Source organism: Perca fluviatilis, chromosome 17 (assembly GCF_010015445.1).
Source record: "Perca fluviatilis chromosome 17, GENO_Pfluv_1.0, whole genome shotgun sequence".
Lineage (NCBI taxonomy): Eukaryota > Metazoa > Chordata > Actinopteri > Perciformes > Percidae > Perca > Perca fluviatilis.
In genome coordinates this window covers 32,445,407-32,466,335 of record NC_053128.1, presented here as the reverse complement: position 1 = coordinate 32,466,335, position 20,929 = coordinate 32,445,407, and the positions used below count along the sequence as shown (strand labels likewise).

At 41.7% G+C, this 20,929-nt stretch overlaps 1 protein-coding gene across 1 annotated transcript in view; it reads left to right on the top strand.

Annotated features, from left to right (window-relative positions):
* wdr45 (WD repeat domain 45) overlaps window positions 1-9,016 on the top strand; it is a 12,836-nt gene extending 3,820 nt beyond the window's left edge. The window contains exons 4-11 of the mRNA XM_039780271.1: window positions 147-251; window positions 856-961; window positions 1,063-1,157; window positions 3,672-3,751; window positions 4,672-4,880; window positions 6,782-6,883; window positions 7,002-7,147; window positions 8,557-9,016. Coding sequence (XP_039636205.1) covers window positions 147-251; window positions 856-961; window positions 1,063-1,157; window positions 3,672-3,751; window positions 4,672-4,880; window positions 6,782-6,883; window positions 7,002-7,147; window positions 8,557-8,666 — 953 coding nt within the window. The 3' untranslated portion in view covers window positions 8,667-9,016. The remainder of the gene's footprint in view (window positions 1-146; window positions 252-855; window positions 962-1,062; window positions 1,158-3,671; window positions 3,752-4,671; window positions 4,881-6,781; window positions 6,884-7,001; window positions 7,148-8,556) is intronic.
* The last annotated feature ends 11,913 nt before the right edge of the window (window positions 9,017-20,929 follow it).

Genomic DNA, 20,929 nt, shown 5'->3' with positions numbered 1-20,929 from the left:
GCCAGACCTTCCTTCGCAATGCTGTGGAAGAAGGTCTGGCTATGCGGGGCTAATTTTTCGTTCCCATGCAGACAGGATTTGTTATTCCCGGAGAGGTGGTGTGAATTAAATGTACCTTATTTGTGTGTTTGTATGTTTTTGTCCAGACCATGAGCAGATTGGCAGCGTGGCCTCGTGCTCCATGTTACATCGATCCAACCTGCTAGCCTTAGTTGGAGGAGGAGTCAACCCCAAATTCTCAGAAATATCCGGTCAGTTGCATCTTAATACAACACTCACACGACTAGCTCGCTCCACCACTTTGTTTTATCTAACGTTAGCACCTCTCTCTCTCTCTCCTCTTTCTCTAGCTCCTTCCACCACTTTGTTTTATCTAACGTTAGCACCTCTCTCTCTCTCTCCACTACTTTGTTTTATCTAACGTTAGCATCTCTCTCTCTCCTCTCTCTAGCTCGCTCCACCACTTTGTTTTATCTAACCTTAGCCCCTCTCTCTCGAGCTCGCTCCACCACTTTGTTTTCTCTAACGTTAGCACCGCTCCACATAGCGTTCTAGGATACTGTAGCAGTAGCTGTTGTTATAGCAACAAAAGATGCTCTCGGCTGCTTTGTGGAACCAAAACGCTGCCAGCTTCTTCTTCTTTTTTTAATACAAAATAGCTCTAGTCAACTTTTTCTTGTAAAAAGAGACGCCAAGCGTGAACATAGCCTAACTTTGAAGCATTTTCTGAACCCACTGCTTGATAAGCTAGCGAGACATAGTTTGTACCAACGGATTCCTTAGGTCTTCTCGTTTCATATGATACAGACGGATTCTTTTTTAACCCCGCCCTAATCGGAACGGTTTTGATTTCAGTGCTGGTCTGGGATGACGCCCGCGACTCTCGAGAAGCCAAAGACAAGCTGGTTCTGGAGTTCACCTTCACCAAACCGGTTCTAGCTGTCCGCATGAGGCACGACAAGTAAGTTCACTCTTACAGCACCAGCACTTTGTCCCCGTGCTGCCACATTCTATGCAATAAGTATCATAGGAGTCTAAGAAATGTCGTCTTTTCTTTTTCAGGATCATCATCGTGTTAAAGAACAGGATCTACGTGTACAGTTTTCCAGATAACCCTGTTAAACTTTTTGAGTTTGACACCAGAGATAACCCCAAAGGTAAGAGGTAGGGGTTTTACAGGGTTTTCCCTGCCATTATAAGTTCATAAGGCTCAGACAACCAACCCGACGGCCGGCCGGCGACAGAAAAGGCAATCGGACTGATCATTCGGCTCCCGTTGGTCCAAAAAGTGCCTCGGAAAACACCGAAGTGACGCCGACGTAATACGTCTCCATGACAGCAGGCGGCGCTAATCTGTATTGTCGCCCAAATAATGAAAACCAGAAATGACGAACTGGTCACGTGGGTCTGGCTTCTCCCGAATTTCAAAGCCGAACCATAATGGCTTTGGTTTGGAATACGATCTCGTATTTTATGAAAACAGTGTTTCTGAAAACATTTTAAACCTTGTGTTGTCTTTTTTTGACGCCTTTTTCACAGTTTTAAATTGTAAAATGTTTTTCTTCTTTACATTTTCAGCACTTATTTCTACGTCCCATATTTTATAATGTAAAACAAAAATTGAAAAAGGGTCAATTTGACCCTAAGTCAACACAAGCGAGAAACAGGCCGTGCAGCTGCTGAATCTGTCCGTTTCGTCAAAGGTAAGTTTGAAAGATTTGCGTCAGATTTTGAGAGGCGTTCGTCGTGCTCAGCTGTCTGCTCTGAGTGCTAACACCGTCCTTTGGTCTCTCATGTTCACACTAAGCACTGAGCTGTTCCTTTAAAAGGACAATTCCAGCACAAAATGAACCTAGGGGTCAATAACATATGCGTACCGAGTCGACCGTTCTCTGGGACATGTTTTCATGCTAATCGAATGTGTCTCTAGCTTGAAACAAGCTAGTGCAAATCGCTGATTAGCTTATAACGCTAGTCTTCAGGGCACTGGTAAAGTAAAAACAAATCTCTATTTCTATACCACTAACAAGGCTCAAAATAGTACCACACTTCAACAGTAGCATAATGAGGGTTCCTACATGTAAAGCGAAGCATTGAGAACTTTGTAAGTGTCCAGACAGTTTATTAAAAAGAGATTATGAAAGACCGTAGCGTTCACGTACACAGGCAGGCGCCATCTTGGGAAAACAGTCACGACCAGTCGAACGACGAATGCCGTGCAACCAGTACCATAGCTCAAGCAGGGCGTTCGTGGTTGGTGGGCGTCCCCGGTCACATAACACGATGATAACCTGCCAGAGCTTACTGTAATTGGTTTGAAAATCCTAACCATCCAAAAAATGCTTTCACACCATAAACGAACTGGACCACAGTCTGGTCGGACCAAATTTCGGCCGTTTGGTCCGCACCGTGGTCCGTGGGAGGTTTCACACCTCTTATGTTATGCTATGTTATATTTGATAAGGTATTATGCAATTGAGCATTGTGCAATCCAGAAGTTATTGACCACCAGTGTGAGTTAACGGGAAATGTGCAATCATTATCAAAATGAAGTGGATGTTGTTGTGGGTTCTTTTCTGTTCTGCGATTGTGAGGAAAGGTGTGTGTGTGGGGGGATTAGATGTTCATTGAAGCATTGGATGAGATAACGTATGATTATGTTTCTATGTAGGTTAACTGTTTGTTTATCGTGTGTTTACGCGCGCTGCGTTGCCATTTCGTTTCTCTCGAATGCCCAAGATGAATTTCTCAGATAGGAGACAATAAGGGCTTATCTTAACTTCTCTTGACTTAATTTTGGTTCGGATCAAACTGAAAAGTCCCAAGGTCCGGACCAAACAAAGTAGGTGTGAAAGCCCCCTTTTAATACTTCTCTCAGATCTAATGATTGTAGTTGGACTTCTTTATCAAGTTTTGTCTTTAAGCTTTTTGAGTGTTATTTATTTATTATGTGCTCTAGCTTTTCCAACGTTTTAGACACATATGGTGATAATAACGGTCCTAAATGATGTCAAATTTTCTTGAGGAAAGACCCCTTTTCCGGCAAATTTTCAAAGTCTTCGATGAACCCAGTACAGGGAAAACACTGTTTTATCACAATACAATATTGTTATCGATTCTTTGGACACCGATACGATATTTAAAGTCTGCCGCGGTGCGGTTTCTGCGATCGATATAAGCCGTTATCACCAGCTAATTTAACAAAGCTGCATTTATATCAGCTCAAAAAAAGAAAATAAATATGATTTAACAGTTTTATAACTTGAGTTCTTCCAGACATTTAAATGTAAAACAAACTATTCTTTTGAATAAAAAGAATGAATATAAAAGTGGGAATCTAAAATAAGGTTTTGCGTGAGGTCTTAAAGTCTAAAAATGACTCTGTCGCTTTTATTCAATGTGAATACATTTATATACTTTCCAAGTACCGTACTATTGTGACTCTGCATTTCGTTGTACTTTACTGTCTTAAATTTGATTCATAAAAGGTCCTAAAAAAAATATTGTCACTTTGCATCGATACTATTGGACCGTGGATCTTTGAGTCGATACATCGATCCAGATCGATGTATCGTTGTACCTCTAGCAAGAAGTTCTGCTCTTGTTCTGCTGATTTTCTACTGTTTGACCTACCTTCTACTTTAAAAATCGATTTCACTTTTTCCTTCCAGGTCTGTGTGATCTGTGTCCCAGTCTGGAGAAACAGCTGCTGGTCTTTCCGGGTCACAAATGTGGCAGCCTGCAGCTAGTTGTAAGTCACAAAAATGTAAAAGGTGCTCTAAGCGATGTCACACGTTTTTTAGGCTACAAAATTTGTTGTCACATACAGCAAACATCTCCTCACTATCCGCTAGCTTCCTGTCCCCTGAACACACTGTAAAAAACATCTCCTCACTATCTGCTAGCTGTCTGTCCCCTGACCACACTGTAAAAAACATCTCCTCACTATCTGCTAGCTGCCTGTCCCCTGACCACACTGAAAAAACATCTCCTCACTATCTGCTAGCTGCCTGTCCCCTGAACACACTGTAAAAAACATCTCCTCACTATCTGCTAGCTGTCTGTCCCCTGACCACACTGTAAAAAACATCTCCTCATTATCTGCTAGCTGCCTGTCCCCTGAACACACTGTAAAAAACATCTCCTCACTATCTGCTAGCTGTCATTCCCCTGAACACACTGTAAAAAAATTATTTAAAAAAACACGGTCTCGGTTGGTTCAGTGGGTAGGGCAGGCGCACATATACTTAGGTTTATGCCTCGACGCAGAGGTCCAGGGTTCGAATCCAACCTGTGATGATTTCCTGCATGTCTGCCCCCTCACCTAGCTGTCCTGTCAAAATTAAAGGCGGAAAAGCCCAAAAAATTATTTTTAAAATGCGGTCTCTGTAGACAGCGCAGGCTACACAAACACCAACAAAAACAAACTGCGCCAACCTGCACCACCAAACATAAACAGTCTTCCAGGGCTCCAGCCAATAACCAACAAGAAGGATGTGGGGGTTGGGGGGGGGGCGAGCTAGTTTGACAATACTTCGAACGTCAACGAGAAGTGACGTCACCCAACATCTCTTAGAGCACCTTTTTAAGAAAAAGAAACCATACTTCTTCTAAAGAAAATATACCAGCCGTCGGTCAAATCAATGATGTGAAATGAATTGTTTTCTTCAGGACTTGTCCAACACCAAGCCCGGGACATCGTCTGCTCCGTTCACCATCAACGCCCACCAGAGCGAGATCGCCTGCGTGGCGCTGAACCAGCCTGGCAGCGTGGCGGCGTCCGCCTCTCGCAAAGGAACGCTCATCCGCCTGTTTGACACCACGACCAGAGACAAGCTGGTGGAGCTGCGTAGAGGGACCGACCCGGCCACGCTCTACTGGTAACACACCAACCGCGAAAACACACCGGGCGCGAATGTACAGTATAGCCCGCCAAGTGTAGATTTACGTGCCGCGTCCAGTCACGAAGCGATCCTTCTCCTCTCGGCTCTCTCTCTCTCTCTCTGATAGAAAGAGACGCGATGAGTGGGGATTATTGTAAACTCTGTCTGTCTGTCTGTCGGTCTCTCTCTGATCGCGTGTCTCACTGTGAGAAGTCAAGACAGACAAAATCGCCATGAACCTAGGGTGTTTTATTTTGAAATGTGTAGGGCTGTGCTCGATTGAAGAAATTCTTAGTCGACTAACACTCACTCAACTGTACCGACTAATCGATTAGTTGATTTAATCGACAGATCTGTAAATCTGAGTTTCTCCACTAAGAGTCGTGCTAAAAGCACCACTTTAATTCTTGTGTTTACCAGAGATGAGCTCGTACGTTTCTTGGAAATAAGTCATTCAGCATGAAAAAAAAGCATCAAACATGACTAATGGACTAAAGAAATCTAAGTTGACTAAGACCAAAACCACCGATTAGTCGACTAATCGACTAAGAGGGAGCAGCCCTAGAAATGTGTTTTATTTAGTATCCGGCTGCGCTGTGGTCTTCCCGTATGGGATTACCTGCCTGGCTCGACACATTCGATCGCATCTGATATGTTTGGCATTTTATCTCATATATTTTGTTACTTTTATCGAGAAATAAATACTTTTCAATCCAAAAACATCGTTCTTGTGACTTAACAATACCTCTGAAGTGACTTTTAAGACGTGCTTGAAGGTAGCACCGGAGAATTTCTGTTTACTGTTGCCAAGCAACCAGGAGTAGGCTAGGCACGCCCAGGAGCGCCCATCAAGCGAGTGCATGTCGCTCTCTTTTGTAGCTAATGTGACTGTGGGGTTAGACAATTGACCTATATATAATCGACCAATAGACCCCGTGTCTCTGGACGGAGACCAGTGAAGGATATCAGAAGCACTTTTCCGGAGATCTCTTGCTTTACTGAGCAGCCTCCAACTGAGAGAGACAACGTAAATGTGACGTGAGCAACCTGTCTGAAAGTGTGAAGTCTTCTGGTAGCTGTGCCGAGAGAAATCTCAATCATTCCCAATCTTACAGAGACGGAGAGCGTAGGTATATGTAAGGAGATAACATAGGCACAGGCTAATTATTGATCCTAACCTGAACAGCTAATGGAAGTCCAAACTGCCTGTGAGCTTCTCCTGTACTATACGGTAATTCCTCTACTGTGTGACAGTAAGTCTCGTGGTTATGACCCAATCGTTAGCCTATTGTTATAAAAGCGTCTGCTACGGAGCCATAACGTGAGGTACAAGGTAATGGAGCCTTTTATACATTGTCGTGTTTCTTTAGAAATAAACAACGGACAAATAGAGTCTTTAAACGCTTCAGATGTAAAGTTATTCGCTGTCAAAGTGGCGCCAAAATGTATGGGAGTCAATGGGATGCTAACGGAAGGTGATCTCTTTGTAGCGTCAAAATGGCGCCATAGGAGGTTCGAGTTCTGAAGCGAAGCTTACCCCTTTGGGTTAGACTTGGGAAAACTCCCGTCAGAACCTCAGAAGGCAGCGAGTAATGCCCCCATCACACTTTGGTGGAGAGCGCACTAGCAAACTGACGGGAGGCTTTTATTCTGAAGTTTATATTCTGTATTTATCACTGAGTTAACAGGCTTTGTTAGTGGTGCAATGCTTCAGTCAAAACAACAGCGTAGAGACATTTGGTCAGTCAATCAGTTTAAATAATTGCAGAGGGGAAAAACAAAGACGACAAATACATAAACTATTTCAGGGAATAGTCCAACAGAGAGGAATAAAACAAACGCTAACACTCCTATTAGTTCAGGCTCTGACAGGCCTTTGTTTTTGTTTGTTTTTTCAGCATTAACTTCAGCCACGACTCGTCGTTCCTGTGTGCCTCCAGCGATAAAGGCACAGTTCACATCTTTGCGCTCAAAGACACCAAACTCAACCGCCGCTCTGCGTAAGTCCCACTGCTTCTAACATTTTGCCTCTAAAACCACAGCTAAGACTTTTTGTTATCAAGTATTGATGTTGAATGTGTGTCTCTTTCTTTCTTTCTTTCTTTCTTTCTTTCTCAGGCTTGCCCGCGTTGGGAAGGTGGGCCCTGTGATTGGTCAGTACGTGGACAGCCAGTGGTCGCTGGCCAGCTTCACCGTGCCGGCAGAGTGCGCCTGTATCTGCGCTTTTGGAAAGAACACGTCCAAGAACGTCAACTCGGTCATCGGTGAGCAGATGCGTATCACACATTCAGGGTTCATACGTTTTGAAAAAAACCTGGAAAAGTTATGGAATTTGAATAATGCAAATCCCAGGCCTGGAAAGGTTTTGGAAACACAAAAAGACCCAGAAAGTTTAGGAAAAGTCATGGAATTGTAGAATAATAATAATATGTGATTAATAAATGTATTTTCACGTCTTCTTAACCTCAGCGTTGTAAATCCCACTATGAACCACAGACGTTATCATTCATTTTATAGTTAAACCTCTGAGGGTAAACTTTAACACAGATTTAAATTTTTATTGTAGAATGTCGACTGACATTTTCAGGAACACATAGTTATGGAAATTTACTAAAAAAGTATTTGTTAAAATGCGTATGAACCCTGCACATTACACATATTACGTCCAAATACGTAATCTGCTTTTGTGTGCTTTGTTTTTCTTCTAAAAGTTCACAGTGTTCTTTCTTTGGTTGTATAAGTGAATATGTGGTCACTTACAATTGTACGAATCAGAAATTGATCGAAATCAGCTTTCAATTTCGACTATCGAAATTAGATGTAGGCACAGGGTGGCACACGCCCCCCCCACCCCCCTGAAATATTATTTGATCATAAAGTGACTATATTTCTTTCAAAGTAAACTACAGATAGACGGGAAACGACTTAATGACTGTCAGTGAGCGTATAGTTGAGTTTTGAGAGTTTGTTTTTTTATTTCTCGTGTCCCTCCCCTGCGTCTTCCGATAACAGCCGACAGTAGACGACGACGTTTTCACAGCTCTGTGCCGCAAAAGCTCTCCGTCTCGCTTGTGACTCACACAATGCTACTGCGTGTGGCGCTGCAGGTGGACACGGTTACAGATACATTCAGCGGCACATACGCCGCGCTAACGGCCCGCATACGTTGCACGCTAGAAATAGGGCCGACGCCTATTTTTCACACGAAAAGCAAGTGTGTTCGAAGCATACGAAAAGATGTTTATATGGCATTTTGACACAAATACATTTAATAAATGACATTTTGATGTTTGAAAGTCTCGAGGTTTTGACATAAATGTCATTTAAAAAATAATAATAATAATAGATTTTCAAATATTGCACCAATCCAGAACCAAATATTCTGGAGCCTATTCTGCCGACGTCATCTTTGCTGTAATCAGATCAGTATATATTTATGTTTAACGTGAAGTATACTACTGCTGTTATTTCATTTTATCAATGGGAAATGTACTAGCAGCAGCAGCGCCGCATCAGACATGTTTCTGGTGTGCAAAGACAAAGAAAACGCAACAGCAACAGAAACGCCACGCTCACGCCACGCAGGCAGTGTGCAGGAGGCCTAAGACTCGAGCGTTGCTTGAAAAGAGAAACCGATGAGTTCTCTAACTTTGTTTTGTGTGCTCGCCTGCAGCCATATGTGTGGACGGGACCTTCCATAAGTACGTGTTCACCCCGGATGGAAACTGCAACCGGGAAGCCTTCGACGTTTATCTGGATATCTGTGATGACGACGACTTCTGAAGGGCGGCAAAGACGAGAGGACGATCATGCGGAGGAACGGCGAAGAGGACAGCGTCGACGAATGAAAACGACCCCAGTTATTGATTATTGTTCTGTTGGGGGAAAATGTCCCGGGACGGAGAATCAAGAGACTTTACGCCGAGGGCCGGTTTTTATAAGTGGGTTTGTAATCGGTTGTGTCTACAGTACGTAGCGGTGTGAATATAAATATAAAAACAGTTTTCTATTAGCCTGTAACTTTGTGTGCATCGTGAGTCTGAAAACCTTCACAAACATTAGAAGGATTTGTTGTATTCATGAGAGGTTACAAGTGTAAATCAAACAAATTAAAATTCATTTTTGATAAGAAATCAGTATTTACAGCCCTGGTTTTTGTTTTGACTTATTATTTCAACTGGGAGTTTGTTGCCACTGATCTTTCGAAAGCACAACAAATGAGATAACAACTGTGGTTAGCTAGCAACGGGAAATAGCATCCTTGCCACCCTCGATGACAAATACCTGCGCTTTGCTCTGCGCCCTACCTAGCGGTGCGGAGAGAGCAAATCGCTTATCGTGTGGAGGTGGCTTAAGTTTTATTAAATTGGAGGTTGTTAATAGCAGACAAGTTGACATTCAAGATGACATTGACATCGCAAAAGTCAGTTGTAAAATAAAGCGTATGTAAGCTAAAGAGTGAACAACAGGGGACCTAATGTTGATCCTTGTGGGACGCCTTTATTTTTAAAGTTTCCATAACGTTCCTCTAATGTCCTCCCAGTGTCCTATGTACTCTATGCGGACGTTATGGGAACGTTGGGGGAACATTAGGCGGACATTGAGTCATGAACACTCAAAATGACTCCTTCATAATAATATCAGTCTTATGCACACCCCTTCAAATACAGCGTTACCAGTTTTATTCAGCATTGTGTGTTGATATTTTGACACCAGACCAAACCGTTGGGATGTTGCCCGGGGCAACACATGGGTCAGAGCCGGCTCTGAAACAATGGTTGGTGTTACTTCACTTTCAACTTGTTTTTTGGGCTGCAGATCCAGTTAGGAAGCTTGACGCCCTCTCAAAGAGGCTTTAAATAAAAAGTCAGCGTTCAGTGTTTCTGTGTTCAGGTGATAAACCGTTCAGCATCTCCCAAAACTAACAAGCCTAAACTAAGTAAATGTCTTCTATTGATGCCGTAAATGAAAGTGAAGTGCACAGATTATTTGGTTGTTAAACTCTGACCGTGGGAGTCTTCACACAAAACACTGTAGGCAGGACAGAGGAACGTTAGGGCAACGTTACGGGGGACACGTTAGAGGCACCGACAGTCCACAAGAGTAAAGAAACATTAATAGATTTTAAAAAATGCCAGAAACGTGGGGGGGGGGAGAAACGATGAAAAAAAGGTGTCAAACAGGCGACAAAAACCTTGAAAAGAATCACAAATGTTGAAGAAAGCGTTGAATATCAACAAAAGCAACAAAAATGTTAAAATAAACGTAAAAAAAGCATTGAAAGACAAATTAACGAAAGAAGCTTCAATAACGTCAAAGAAATGACCAAAAAAAAGGCAAAAAAACAGCTTGAAAAGCAACAGAAACGTTGAAAAGCGTCAATGTCAAAGCAACAAAACTACAGAATAATGTTCAAAATATTTTGAAGAAAAGGGTCACAAAGTGCTTAAAAAAAAAAAAGTCGCATTTTTAAAGAAGTTTAAAAAACGTTCAACATTTTTGAAAATTTTATTCAGCGTTGTGTGTTGATATTTTAACGCTTCGCTCAACGTTTTTGTCGCTTTTTCGACATAACCATCCCCCTCCCCCCCAAAACCAAACCGTTGCCCGGGGCAACACATGGGTCAGAGCTGGCTCTGAAACAATAGCTATGTTTCCATCCACACGTTTTTATCCGAATTAGGTGAGATCGAATGAAAAATGCCGTCATGGAAACAGTAAAATTCGACTGAATTTCATTAATATCGACTCAAAGGAAATACGTTTCGGTCTCATCGGATTTTCTCTTGATCGATATGTGCGGCTTATGCGATAAACGCTGATGGAAACATTATTTGCCGAATAAATTAATGAATTGCGATTAAGTTTTAGGTCATTTTATGGTAGCAACCCGCCACAAAACAAAGAAGAAGAAGTTGTTTTAGGTCATATCCGCCCAGTATTTCCTCTCTGTTTGCACACAGGACAGGTGTCAACAGAGACATGATGGAAGTGGACGAGCGAGGAGACGAGAGACTTTTTGAATTTAATTTACGAGCAAAATATAAACGGCTATTTTAGACAGCAAAAATCTAAGAAATGCCATAATTTATCAGGAACTCGGGAAGGAAATTACCAACAAAGTGAAAGATTCAGCGCGAAAATTAACGGAAACACCTTAAAATGTCTCAAATCAATTCGATAATACCAATTTAATCACAAAACAGCACGTGACGTCATCACCCAACAGGTTTTTATTGGCTTTAAAGCCGTTGGATGGAAACACACTTTCACACTCCGCTTTATTCACAGGAGTTTTTTTACTGAACTTCAGATAATTTGACTGACAAGTGGATGGAAACTTAGCTAGTGGTTGGTGTTACTTCACTTTCAACTTGTTTTTTGGGCTGCAGATCCAGTTAGGAAGCCTGACGCCCTCTCAAAGAGGCTTTAATTAAAAAGTCAGCGTTCAGTGTTTTTATGTTGAGCTGATAAATGCAGCGCCGCTGATTACGTCGGAGTTTAATGTGTCGCCGGCCTGGGAGGAAAGTAAACGTTAACATTATGATCAGATCTTATTACTGAGCGCTGATTGCTTCGTCGCCTCTATATGAATCATAGAGCAATTAGCTCCAGTTAACTTGTCAACTGTTTAATTATTTAAAAGCTGCGTCGGTCACGTTGTGGCTTCGTGTGGCAGCGGCTCAGATGATTAGAGAGATGAAAGAGGGATTAAAGCCCAGACACGGAGGGCAAAAACAAGCTTCTCTTCAATCACTGCTTTTGGGATTTGGGTCTATTTTATCTTTCATAACAGGTCTTCTTTCCTTTAAAAAAAATATGACATTTTTCAATAATATTAAAAATCCATTGCCCCGTATGTTTTGGGAGTCATTGTGGGTTGTATGCGTCTCTTTGCAGTTGTGTGTTATCTCTTTTTCTTCATTTTTGTTCTATTTGAGGTTTTTTTGAGTCTCTGTAGTCGGTTTGTCTCTTTGTGGTGGTTTTGCGTCTCTTTTCCACGTCGTTTTGCGCCGTTATCATCTCCGTAACTGTGTCTAAGGCCTGCTACACCCCGGGGCCGATAATCGGCCGTGGGACAGCCTGGCGAGGTCAGTGACTCCAGTCTGTTCGGTGCGTTTCCTTTTTTAAGAATGACCTCAGAGCCGTTCTTTGTTCTTTTCTCAAAGAAAAGCTGAGCTTCAAGTCTTCCAGAAGACCGCTGTTCACCAGCAGCAGCAGCAGCAGCCATAAGCCCCGCCCACCCACTCTATACACGATGTGATTGGCCTGGTTTTTCCAGCTCGCAAGACAACGGCGAGTTGCTAGACGACCCTGGCTGCAACATTACATTTTGTGCCGCTCTAGATTTCTAGGCTACCTTTTTCGGGCATTTGCATATAACTGATCCCCCGTGGGTTTCACCTCTACCATCACTGTTCAGAACAAGCTCAGCTTTCCGTAGAGCGACGCCCCGAAACCTTAACTTCTGATTTTGTTTTAGGATTCATGATTTTGTAATAAATCGCTTTTGGAAATAGGAGTTTTTGTCAAAACGTCGTTTTGGAACGCCCCCGGCGCGCCTTTCGTCCTCAGAGGGTTAATCCATTTGAGATTGGACGGGATGAGCCGTAGTGCCGCAGAAACCCATTCAGATGTCTTTTAGGTCGTGTCATTTTCTCCTCGGAAAAATCTGAAGACGTAGACAACTTGAATGTCCCCGAGAGGCCGTTAGTTGTACAGTACAGGCATAGTGACACATAATCCACAACACAACCACTGAACCAGGCATCTCCAGACACATAAAACACACACACACACACACACACACACACACACACACACACACACACACACACACACACACACACACACACACACACACACACACACACACACACACACACACACACACACACACACATCAATACATAGAATACAGTAAAAAGAATTATGTTGCACTTCCCTAAAATGTCATAAATAAATCAAACTAGTGCACAGTCCTTCACATATATTCCTCCTCCAGTCATACCCCCTCCCCACATCTTATTTAATTGGGTTATTGCCATGGGAATGAATGAGTTTTTTGGGCTCGGTTGGTTCTGACCTGATCTGGATTAGGCTTTTACAGCGAGGACATTGGTGTGTCACGGAGAAAAAAATTTCATTTTGCTTTTTTTAAAAAAAAAAAAGCTTCTCAACACAAAAGAACGTGTTTCTCCTGTGATGGATCTTTATTCGGAGTCACAATGCTCGGGAAAGAAATGTCCTCTTTAGATAGAGAACTATTTTTTTTTAAACGGCGTTCCCTACACCTCTGACAGGTGAAAATTAAGAATCTAAAAATCAACAGAACAATTAAATCTTTTGAAAGGGCAGAACAAGAAGGAGCTGCCGGAGTTTTAACAGCGTTTCTGTGACGTTCTACGTGATGACACGAGGACTTTTCCTCCGACAGTAATATATATATATATATATATATATATATATATATATATATATATATATATATATATATATATATATATATATATATATATATAGTAATGACAACAACACTGTAGTCGCATCCCCATTACAGCTGCACTACAGCTACACTACATCTTTGTCTTCTTCTCTATCATTGTACTCCGGCTCGGGCTCGCGCTCCGGGTTGCGCAGTATATGAGCGGTCAGGTGACGCGTTTCGATTAGCGTATAAAATCACACGTGTCAAACTCGAGGCCCGCGGGCCAAATCCGGCCCCTCGCAGATTCCCAAATCAATTTAGGTTCACAAAACATTTTGGCCCGCCTACTTTTTGCCACTTTTTCCGACATTTTGGTCACTTTTGATGAATTTTTTGTAATTTCTTTTTGGACGTTTTTGTCACTTTTGCTGAAATGTTTGACATTTATTTCGACCTTTTTGTCACTTTTGCCGAAATGTTTGGGAATTTTTTTTTCACGATTTTGTCACTTTTGCCAAAATTTTTGCAATTTCTTTTCACGATTTTGTCACTTATGCCGAAATGTTTGTAATTTTTTTTCACTTTTGACAAAATTTTTGCAATTTTTTTTCACGATTTTGTCACTTTTGCCGAAATTTCTTTTACGTTTTTTTTTTACCTTTTTGTCACTTTTGCTGAAATGTTTGACATTTTTTTCGACCTTTTTGTCACTTTCCGAAGTTTTTGTCACTTTTGCCGAAATGTTTGTAATTTTTTTTTCACGTTTTTGTCACTTTTGCCGAAATTTTTGCAATTTTTTTTCACGATTTTGTCACTTCTGCCGAAATTTTTGTACGTTTTTTTTTTTACGTTTTTGTCACTTTTGCTGAAATGTTTGACATTTTTTTCAACCTTTTTGTCACTTTCCAAAGTTTTTGTCACTTTTGCACCAAAATGTTTGGGAAAATTTTTTTCACGATTTTGTCACTTTTGCCGAAATTTTTGCAATTTCTTTTCACGATTTTGTCACTTTTGCCGAAATGTTTGTAATTTTTTTTCACGTTTTTGTCACTTTTGCCGAAATTTTTGCAATTTTTCACGATTTTGTCACTTCTGCCGAAATTTTTGTACGTTTTTTTTTAACCTTTTCGTCACTTTTGTCGACATGTCATTTTTTCCGACGTTTTTGTCACTTTTGTCGACATTTTTGTCATTTTTTTTGACGTTTTTGGGCACATCTTTTTTTATGATGGCTGAGGAACTTTCTCCTGACTTCTTTAGGACTTTATGTCGACCAAACTGTAAGGGAGAAGACTATATGACACAAAGACTATCAATAAACTAAACATGTCTGGCCCTTGGTGTGATTCTAATTTTCCAGTGTGGCCCTCTGGGAAGTTGAGTCTGACACCCCTGGTCTAAATGGATGCTGAGGAGGTGAAACGGAGGCTGGTTTTATTTCTGTGTTCCAACTTCCAAGTGGCCGACAGCCTCCGTTAGTCATGGATAAGTGATGTTAAAATGTTTTTATAAATGACTCATTGTTGACAAAAGAGCTGTGTGTGTGTGTGTGTGTGTGTGTGTGTGTGTGTGTGTGTGTGTGTGTGTGTGTGTGTGTGTGTGTGTGTGTGTGTGTGTGTGTGTGTACATTTGAATAATGTCGGGATGTAAACGGGTTAGGGCTTTTACAGAGCTGTCAATCAAAATGTACTTGTCAGGCTCGGGCCTTGTCGGGCCGGACTTTTAAGGCAACAATGTGCAGAGTTTTTACACAATGTGTAACAAACACAAACATAATGTGTAGAGTTTTACACAATGTGTAACACACACAAACAATGTGTAGAGTTTTTACACAATGTGTAACACACAAACACAATGTGTAGTTTTTACACAAAGTTTAGCACACACAAACACAATGTGTAGTTTTTACACAATGTGTAACACACACAGACACAATGTGTAGTTTTTACACAATGTGTTACAAACACAATGTGCAGTTTGTACACAATGTGTAGTTTTTACACCAAGTGTAGCACACAAAGACAATGTGCAGTTTTTACACAATGTGTAACACACACAAACACAATGTGTAGTTTTTACACAACGTGTAACACACACAAACACAATGTGTAGTTTTTACACAATGTGTAGTATTTACACAATGTGTAACACACACAAACACAATGTGTAGTTTTTACACAAAGTGTAGCACACAAACACAATGTGCAGTTTTTACACAATGTGTAACACACACAAACACAATGTGTAGTTTTTACACAATGTGTAGTATTTACACAATGTGTAACACACACAAACACAATGTGTAGTTTTTACACAATGTGTAACACACACAAACACAATGGGCAGTTTTTACACAATGTGTAACACACAAACACAATGTGTAGTTTTTACACAATGTGTAACACACACAAACACAATGTGTAGTTTTTACACAATGTGTAACACAACCCAAACACAACGTGCAGAGTTTTTACACAATGTGTAGCACACAAACACAATGTGCAGAGTTTTTACACAATGTGTAGCACACAAACACAATGTGCAGAGTTTTTACACATATTATTATTATATTAATGTGTAAAGATTGCAACCGGTTGAGATGAGAAATGAATGGCGTCATCTCCTTCAGACTTCACTAGGTGGCGTGGATGTTTACGTCCGCTGTATACGGCGTAGACATCCACTCAGATAGCTCAAAATGCGTCCAGATAACACGCCACTTGGCTTAAAGGCTCTTCTATACTAGATACAGCCCATGTGACGTCATGAAATCGCCGTGACTATTTGTACCCGCGCTGGTGGTCGTGACACTAGCTGCAGTCTTCTCCTGAACAGAGGGGGCGCTAATGAGCAAAAGCTACCGACGTTGCTCTTTCTACAGACTAGAAGAAGAAGAAGAAAAAGGTAAACAACGGCAGAACTGGCCATATACAGTATATATAAACTGGACCACCAGACCCTGTGTCTCTGTACGAGACCAGTGAAGGATATTAGAAGCACTTTCCCGGTGCTGGCTGAGCGTTACTGAGCAGCCTCCAGCTGAGAGAGACAACGTAGATGTGACGTGAGCAACCTGTCTGAAAGTGTGAAGTCTTCTGGTAGCTGTGCCGAGAGAAATCTCAATCATTCCCAATCTTACAGAGACGGAGAGCGTAGGTATATGTAAGGAGATAACATAGGCACAGGCTAATTACTGATTACTAACATGCTAGTTAACATTAGTCATTAAACCTAAACAGCTAATGGAAGTCCAAACTGCCTGAGAGCTTCTCCTGTACTATACGGTAATTCCTCTACTGTGTGACAGTAAGTCTCGTGGTTATGACCCAATCGTTAGCCTATTGTTATAAAAGTGTCTGCTACGGAGCCATAACGTGAGGTACAAGGTAATGGAGCCTTTTATACATTGTTGTGTTTCTTTAGAAATAAACAACGGACAAATAGAGTCTTTAAACGCTTCAGATGTAAAGTTATTCGCTGTCAAAGTGACGTCAGAATGAATGGGAGTCAATGGGACGCTAACAGGGAGGTGATCTCTTTGTAGCATCAAAATGGCGCCATAGGAGGTTCGAGTTCTGAAGCGAAGCTTACCCCCTTGGAACTGGCAGCAGCATTGCCGTCAATGCTGCGATCTGATTGGATGACCTACTTCGTCAGAGCCTTTCATTCACCATAAAAGAACTCATGTTAACCCAGTAAGGTTACCAGAGAGACCTGCAGTCACTCAGAGTCCTGGCATCACCTCACGATGGCGTGCGCCACCTTGGATGCGGCTAGTACACCGTACGTTTAAGAAAGTGGTACGTTTACGCAAAGTCATGATGTCACGTTATTAATTCAATTTTATAGCATTGAGAAAAGAAGAAATATATATTTACGTTGTAAAAAAAGTGACAAAAATGTCCAAAAAAGACCCAAACTTGGTTAACAGTGAGAAAAAAAGTCAACATTTGGACCCAGAAAAACTACAAGTCGCCTGGTCGGCTGAAGATAACACACCGGTAAAACCAATCATATCAGCTCCTTTGTTATGGACAGCATTTCTGATCAGAGTAGAGACAGAAGCTGGGACTTTTTGAAGATGTGTCTCAGAGAGAATTTCATACATTTTTACATTAATGTCAGAGACTAGACAAACGGGTTATCGGAGTGCAGTCATTAGGTTGTGTGATTGGTTTGTTTTGTAGTTTTGTGTCTTTATTTTATTTATTTTTTTATTTATTTTATTTGTTTGTGGTATTTCTTGTCTGTTTTGTCCTCGTGTGAAGGATCTGAAATATGAAAAACTATTTTTTTTTCTTTTAATTAAGCTTAAAATGCGTGACTCGCATCTAATCGTGACTTGTATCGTCTCACACACACACAGACACACACACACACAGAGACACACACACAGAGAGAAACACAGATACAGACACACACACACATACAGACACACACACACAGACACACACACACACAGATACAGACACACACACACACACACACAGACACACACACACAGATACAGACACACACACACACACACACACACAGATACAGACACACACAGAGAGACAGAGACACACACATACAGACACACACATACATACAGACACACACACACACACACAGATACAGACACAGATACAGAGACACACGCACACACAGACAGACAGACACAGATACAGACACACAGATACAGACACAGATACAGACACACAGATACAGACACAGATACAGAGACACACGCACACACAGACAGACACACACAGATACAGACACATACACACACAGACAGACAGATACAGAGACACACACACACACACACACAGACACACACAGAGAGACAGAGACACACACATACAGACACACACATACATACAGACACACACACAGATACAGACACACACACACAGATACAGAGACACACGCACACACAGAGACACACACAGATACAGACACACACAGACAGATACAGACACACACACACAGAGACACACACAGACACACACACAGAGAGATACAGACACACAGACACACACACACACACACACACACAGAGAGACACACACAGACAGACACACACAGATACAGACACACAGATACAGACACACAGATACACACACACACACACACACACACACACACACACACACACAGAGACATACAGACACACAGAGACATACAGACACACAGATACAGACACACAGATACAGACACACACACACACACACACACACACACACACACACACACACACACACACACACACACACACACACACACACAGCCACCATCCCTGAGTGTGTTTTGTGTCTACTGACCTGTGAGCCGTGCCCGGTCCGGTCCGGTCCGGTTGCCGTGATGTGTTCTGGGGGGGCAGCCTTTAGGGTCCCGGGTCGGTTCTCCCCTCCGGAGGATTCCACAGGTTGTTTGGTTACTACTCTTCCTCTTTCTCGTGATGGAACCTGAGCTGTGATCCACCACGAGCAGCCATTAGCACGTTAGCCACACCCAGCATGCACCTGTCGGCCATCATCGTGGGTGCGTTTGATTTGGGACCCGGTCGCGTGCTGGCCGGGTGGTGCATCATCAGTCTAAAGGGAACCTGTGGCTTCTTTTCATATATCACAATCCTTCATTTAGCCCCTCAGGTAACCCCCCCCGCAACTGCAACGCCTTCAAAAAACAATGTAGCACTGCTAGCTCTTCTGCAATATGAGCCATCACTGGACAATATTCAGCACTATACATATTTCTTTATTTATCACTCTCTGTTACCTCCAACAATATGTCATATCTATCCATCCGCACCTTACTCATCTGTACATCTGTGTTTATATAAGGGTGTTTATTGTGTAAATATGTTTGTTTTATTACTATTATTATTACAACTAGCCTAATTCTATTTTTTTCTTTCTTATACTTTATGTAGGCTATATTTGCCTTGTTAATACGTGATGCTCCAGGATTTCCATATACCCTTTCTTCTTCTCATATGCTACATGAAGGGATTTCACAGTAAATTGGTGCATAAAAGTGTTTCAGAATGCAGGAAATGAAGTCTTTGATACTCAAAACTTCCCTGGGGGAGGACACCCAGACCCCCCTCCCCGCAAAGGCAGATTCTGGCTAATATACAGGACAGTATACCCACTACAATACGTTAGACTACACCACTGGTTTTGAATCAGAAAACTTTATTGATCCCAGCTCAGTTTTCGCTGCAACGCCTTAAAAGAAAATCTGTAGGCTGCATAGTTGTAAAAGTTTACACTTTTTTTTCGCCGTTTCTGTCACATATTTGGCCTTTACATCATTTGGGGAAATCATGGCAGTTGGAACCACGGTTGCTGCTTTTTTTTTGACGTTTTTGACGTTTTTTTGACGCTTTTTTCATGGTTTTCTAGGTTTTTGACGCTTTTTCGTGTGTCCGGACTGCTGCAGTTGCTCACAGTGACAGTCAAACATAAGACCGAAATACAAGTAAGGAAAAAATAGTCAAAAAGAGTGCAAAGTTATATAGCTAAAGTGCAAAAAATTATAAAAAGTAAATTAAGATAAGTTTAAAAGATGATGTTGTCATACACTGGATTGTTCAAATGTTTTTGAATCATAATCTATGCAGGACTGTTGCTTTAATGACATCTCCAGCCTGAGCTAATGCGCGTACAGAACTCCATAGAAGAATGTTACATTTTAAGAGTTTCGTGCACGTAGCCAAGCACGCACACGTGCCAGGTTCAAACCTGCGACCAGTTTGGAACAAGACCGACGTTGTGGTGAATTCGGCTTGCACGTAATCCACCTGCTGAGTCCTCCTTACCATACATTCTCACCTGTCAAACCACTTCCTCTTCGTCTCTGCCTCCGTTCTCGGTCTGTTTTACCGGAGAAAGTGACAAGATTTTCTCCGGTCCGGTGAAAGGGGGGTCTGGTTTTTGTACAATGCAACTTCTAGTGCTAATCATATGAGCAGTAAACATGAATTCAGTCCGTTTCAATAACAAAATGAGTAGGCCTATGTATGTGAACGCAGATCTGCACTCACAGATGAACATCTACACTGTACTTATGAGACAAAAACGCACAATTTAGGCTTTTCTTTGTACATAAAGAGCTCCATAAATCATGTTCTACTTTACAGAATCAAGCATCTACTTATAGACTCTTTTTTTAATTTATTTCTTATTATCATTTAAGCGGACACACCCACACAAATAAAGGTATGACACGCGCCACATTTATTCTATGTAACTCCAGATTAAACAGTTCAAATGAAGAAATACAATCTGGGCTTTAACTCTCTGGAGATATGATTCTATAAGTGTCTGGATTTGGCGAATAACTGCTAATATTTCACAGTAACCCGATGCTATTGGGGGGGGGGGGAAGACATGTGATGTTCAGTTTGATTAAAACGGTGCCAGTCCTGTGGAGCCTCATTTCCTTCTCCCAGTCCAGTCTCCCCCCTTTGTTAATCTGTCAGTGAGACCAAGGTGTGTACCTCACACTGTGTGGACGAGGACGATGTTCCACCTATCCTAAAATAGACATGATATTGTTGTGTTGCTCTGAAACTAAACAGGGGGGTGTGGGTGGGGGATGAATAATGAATAATGATCGGTCATCCAGC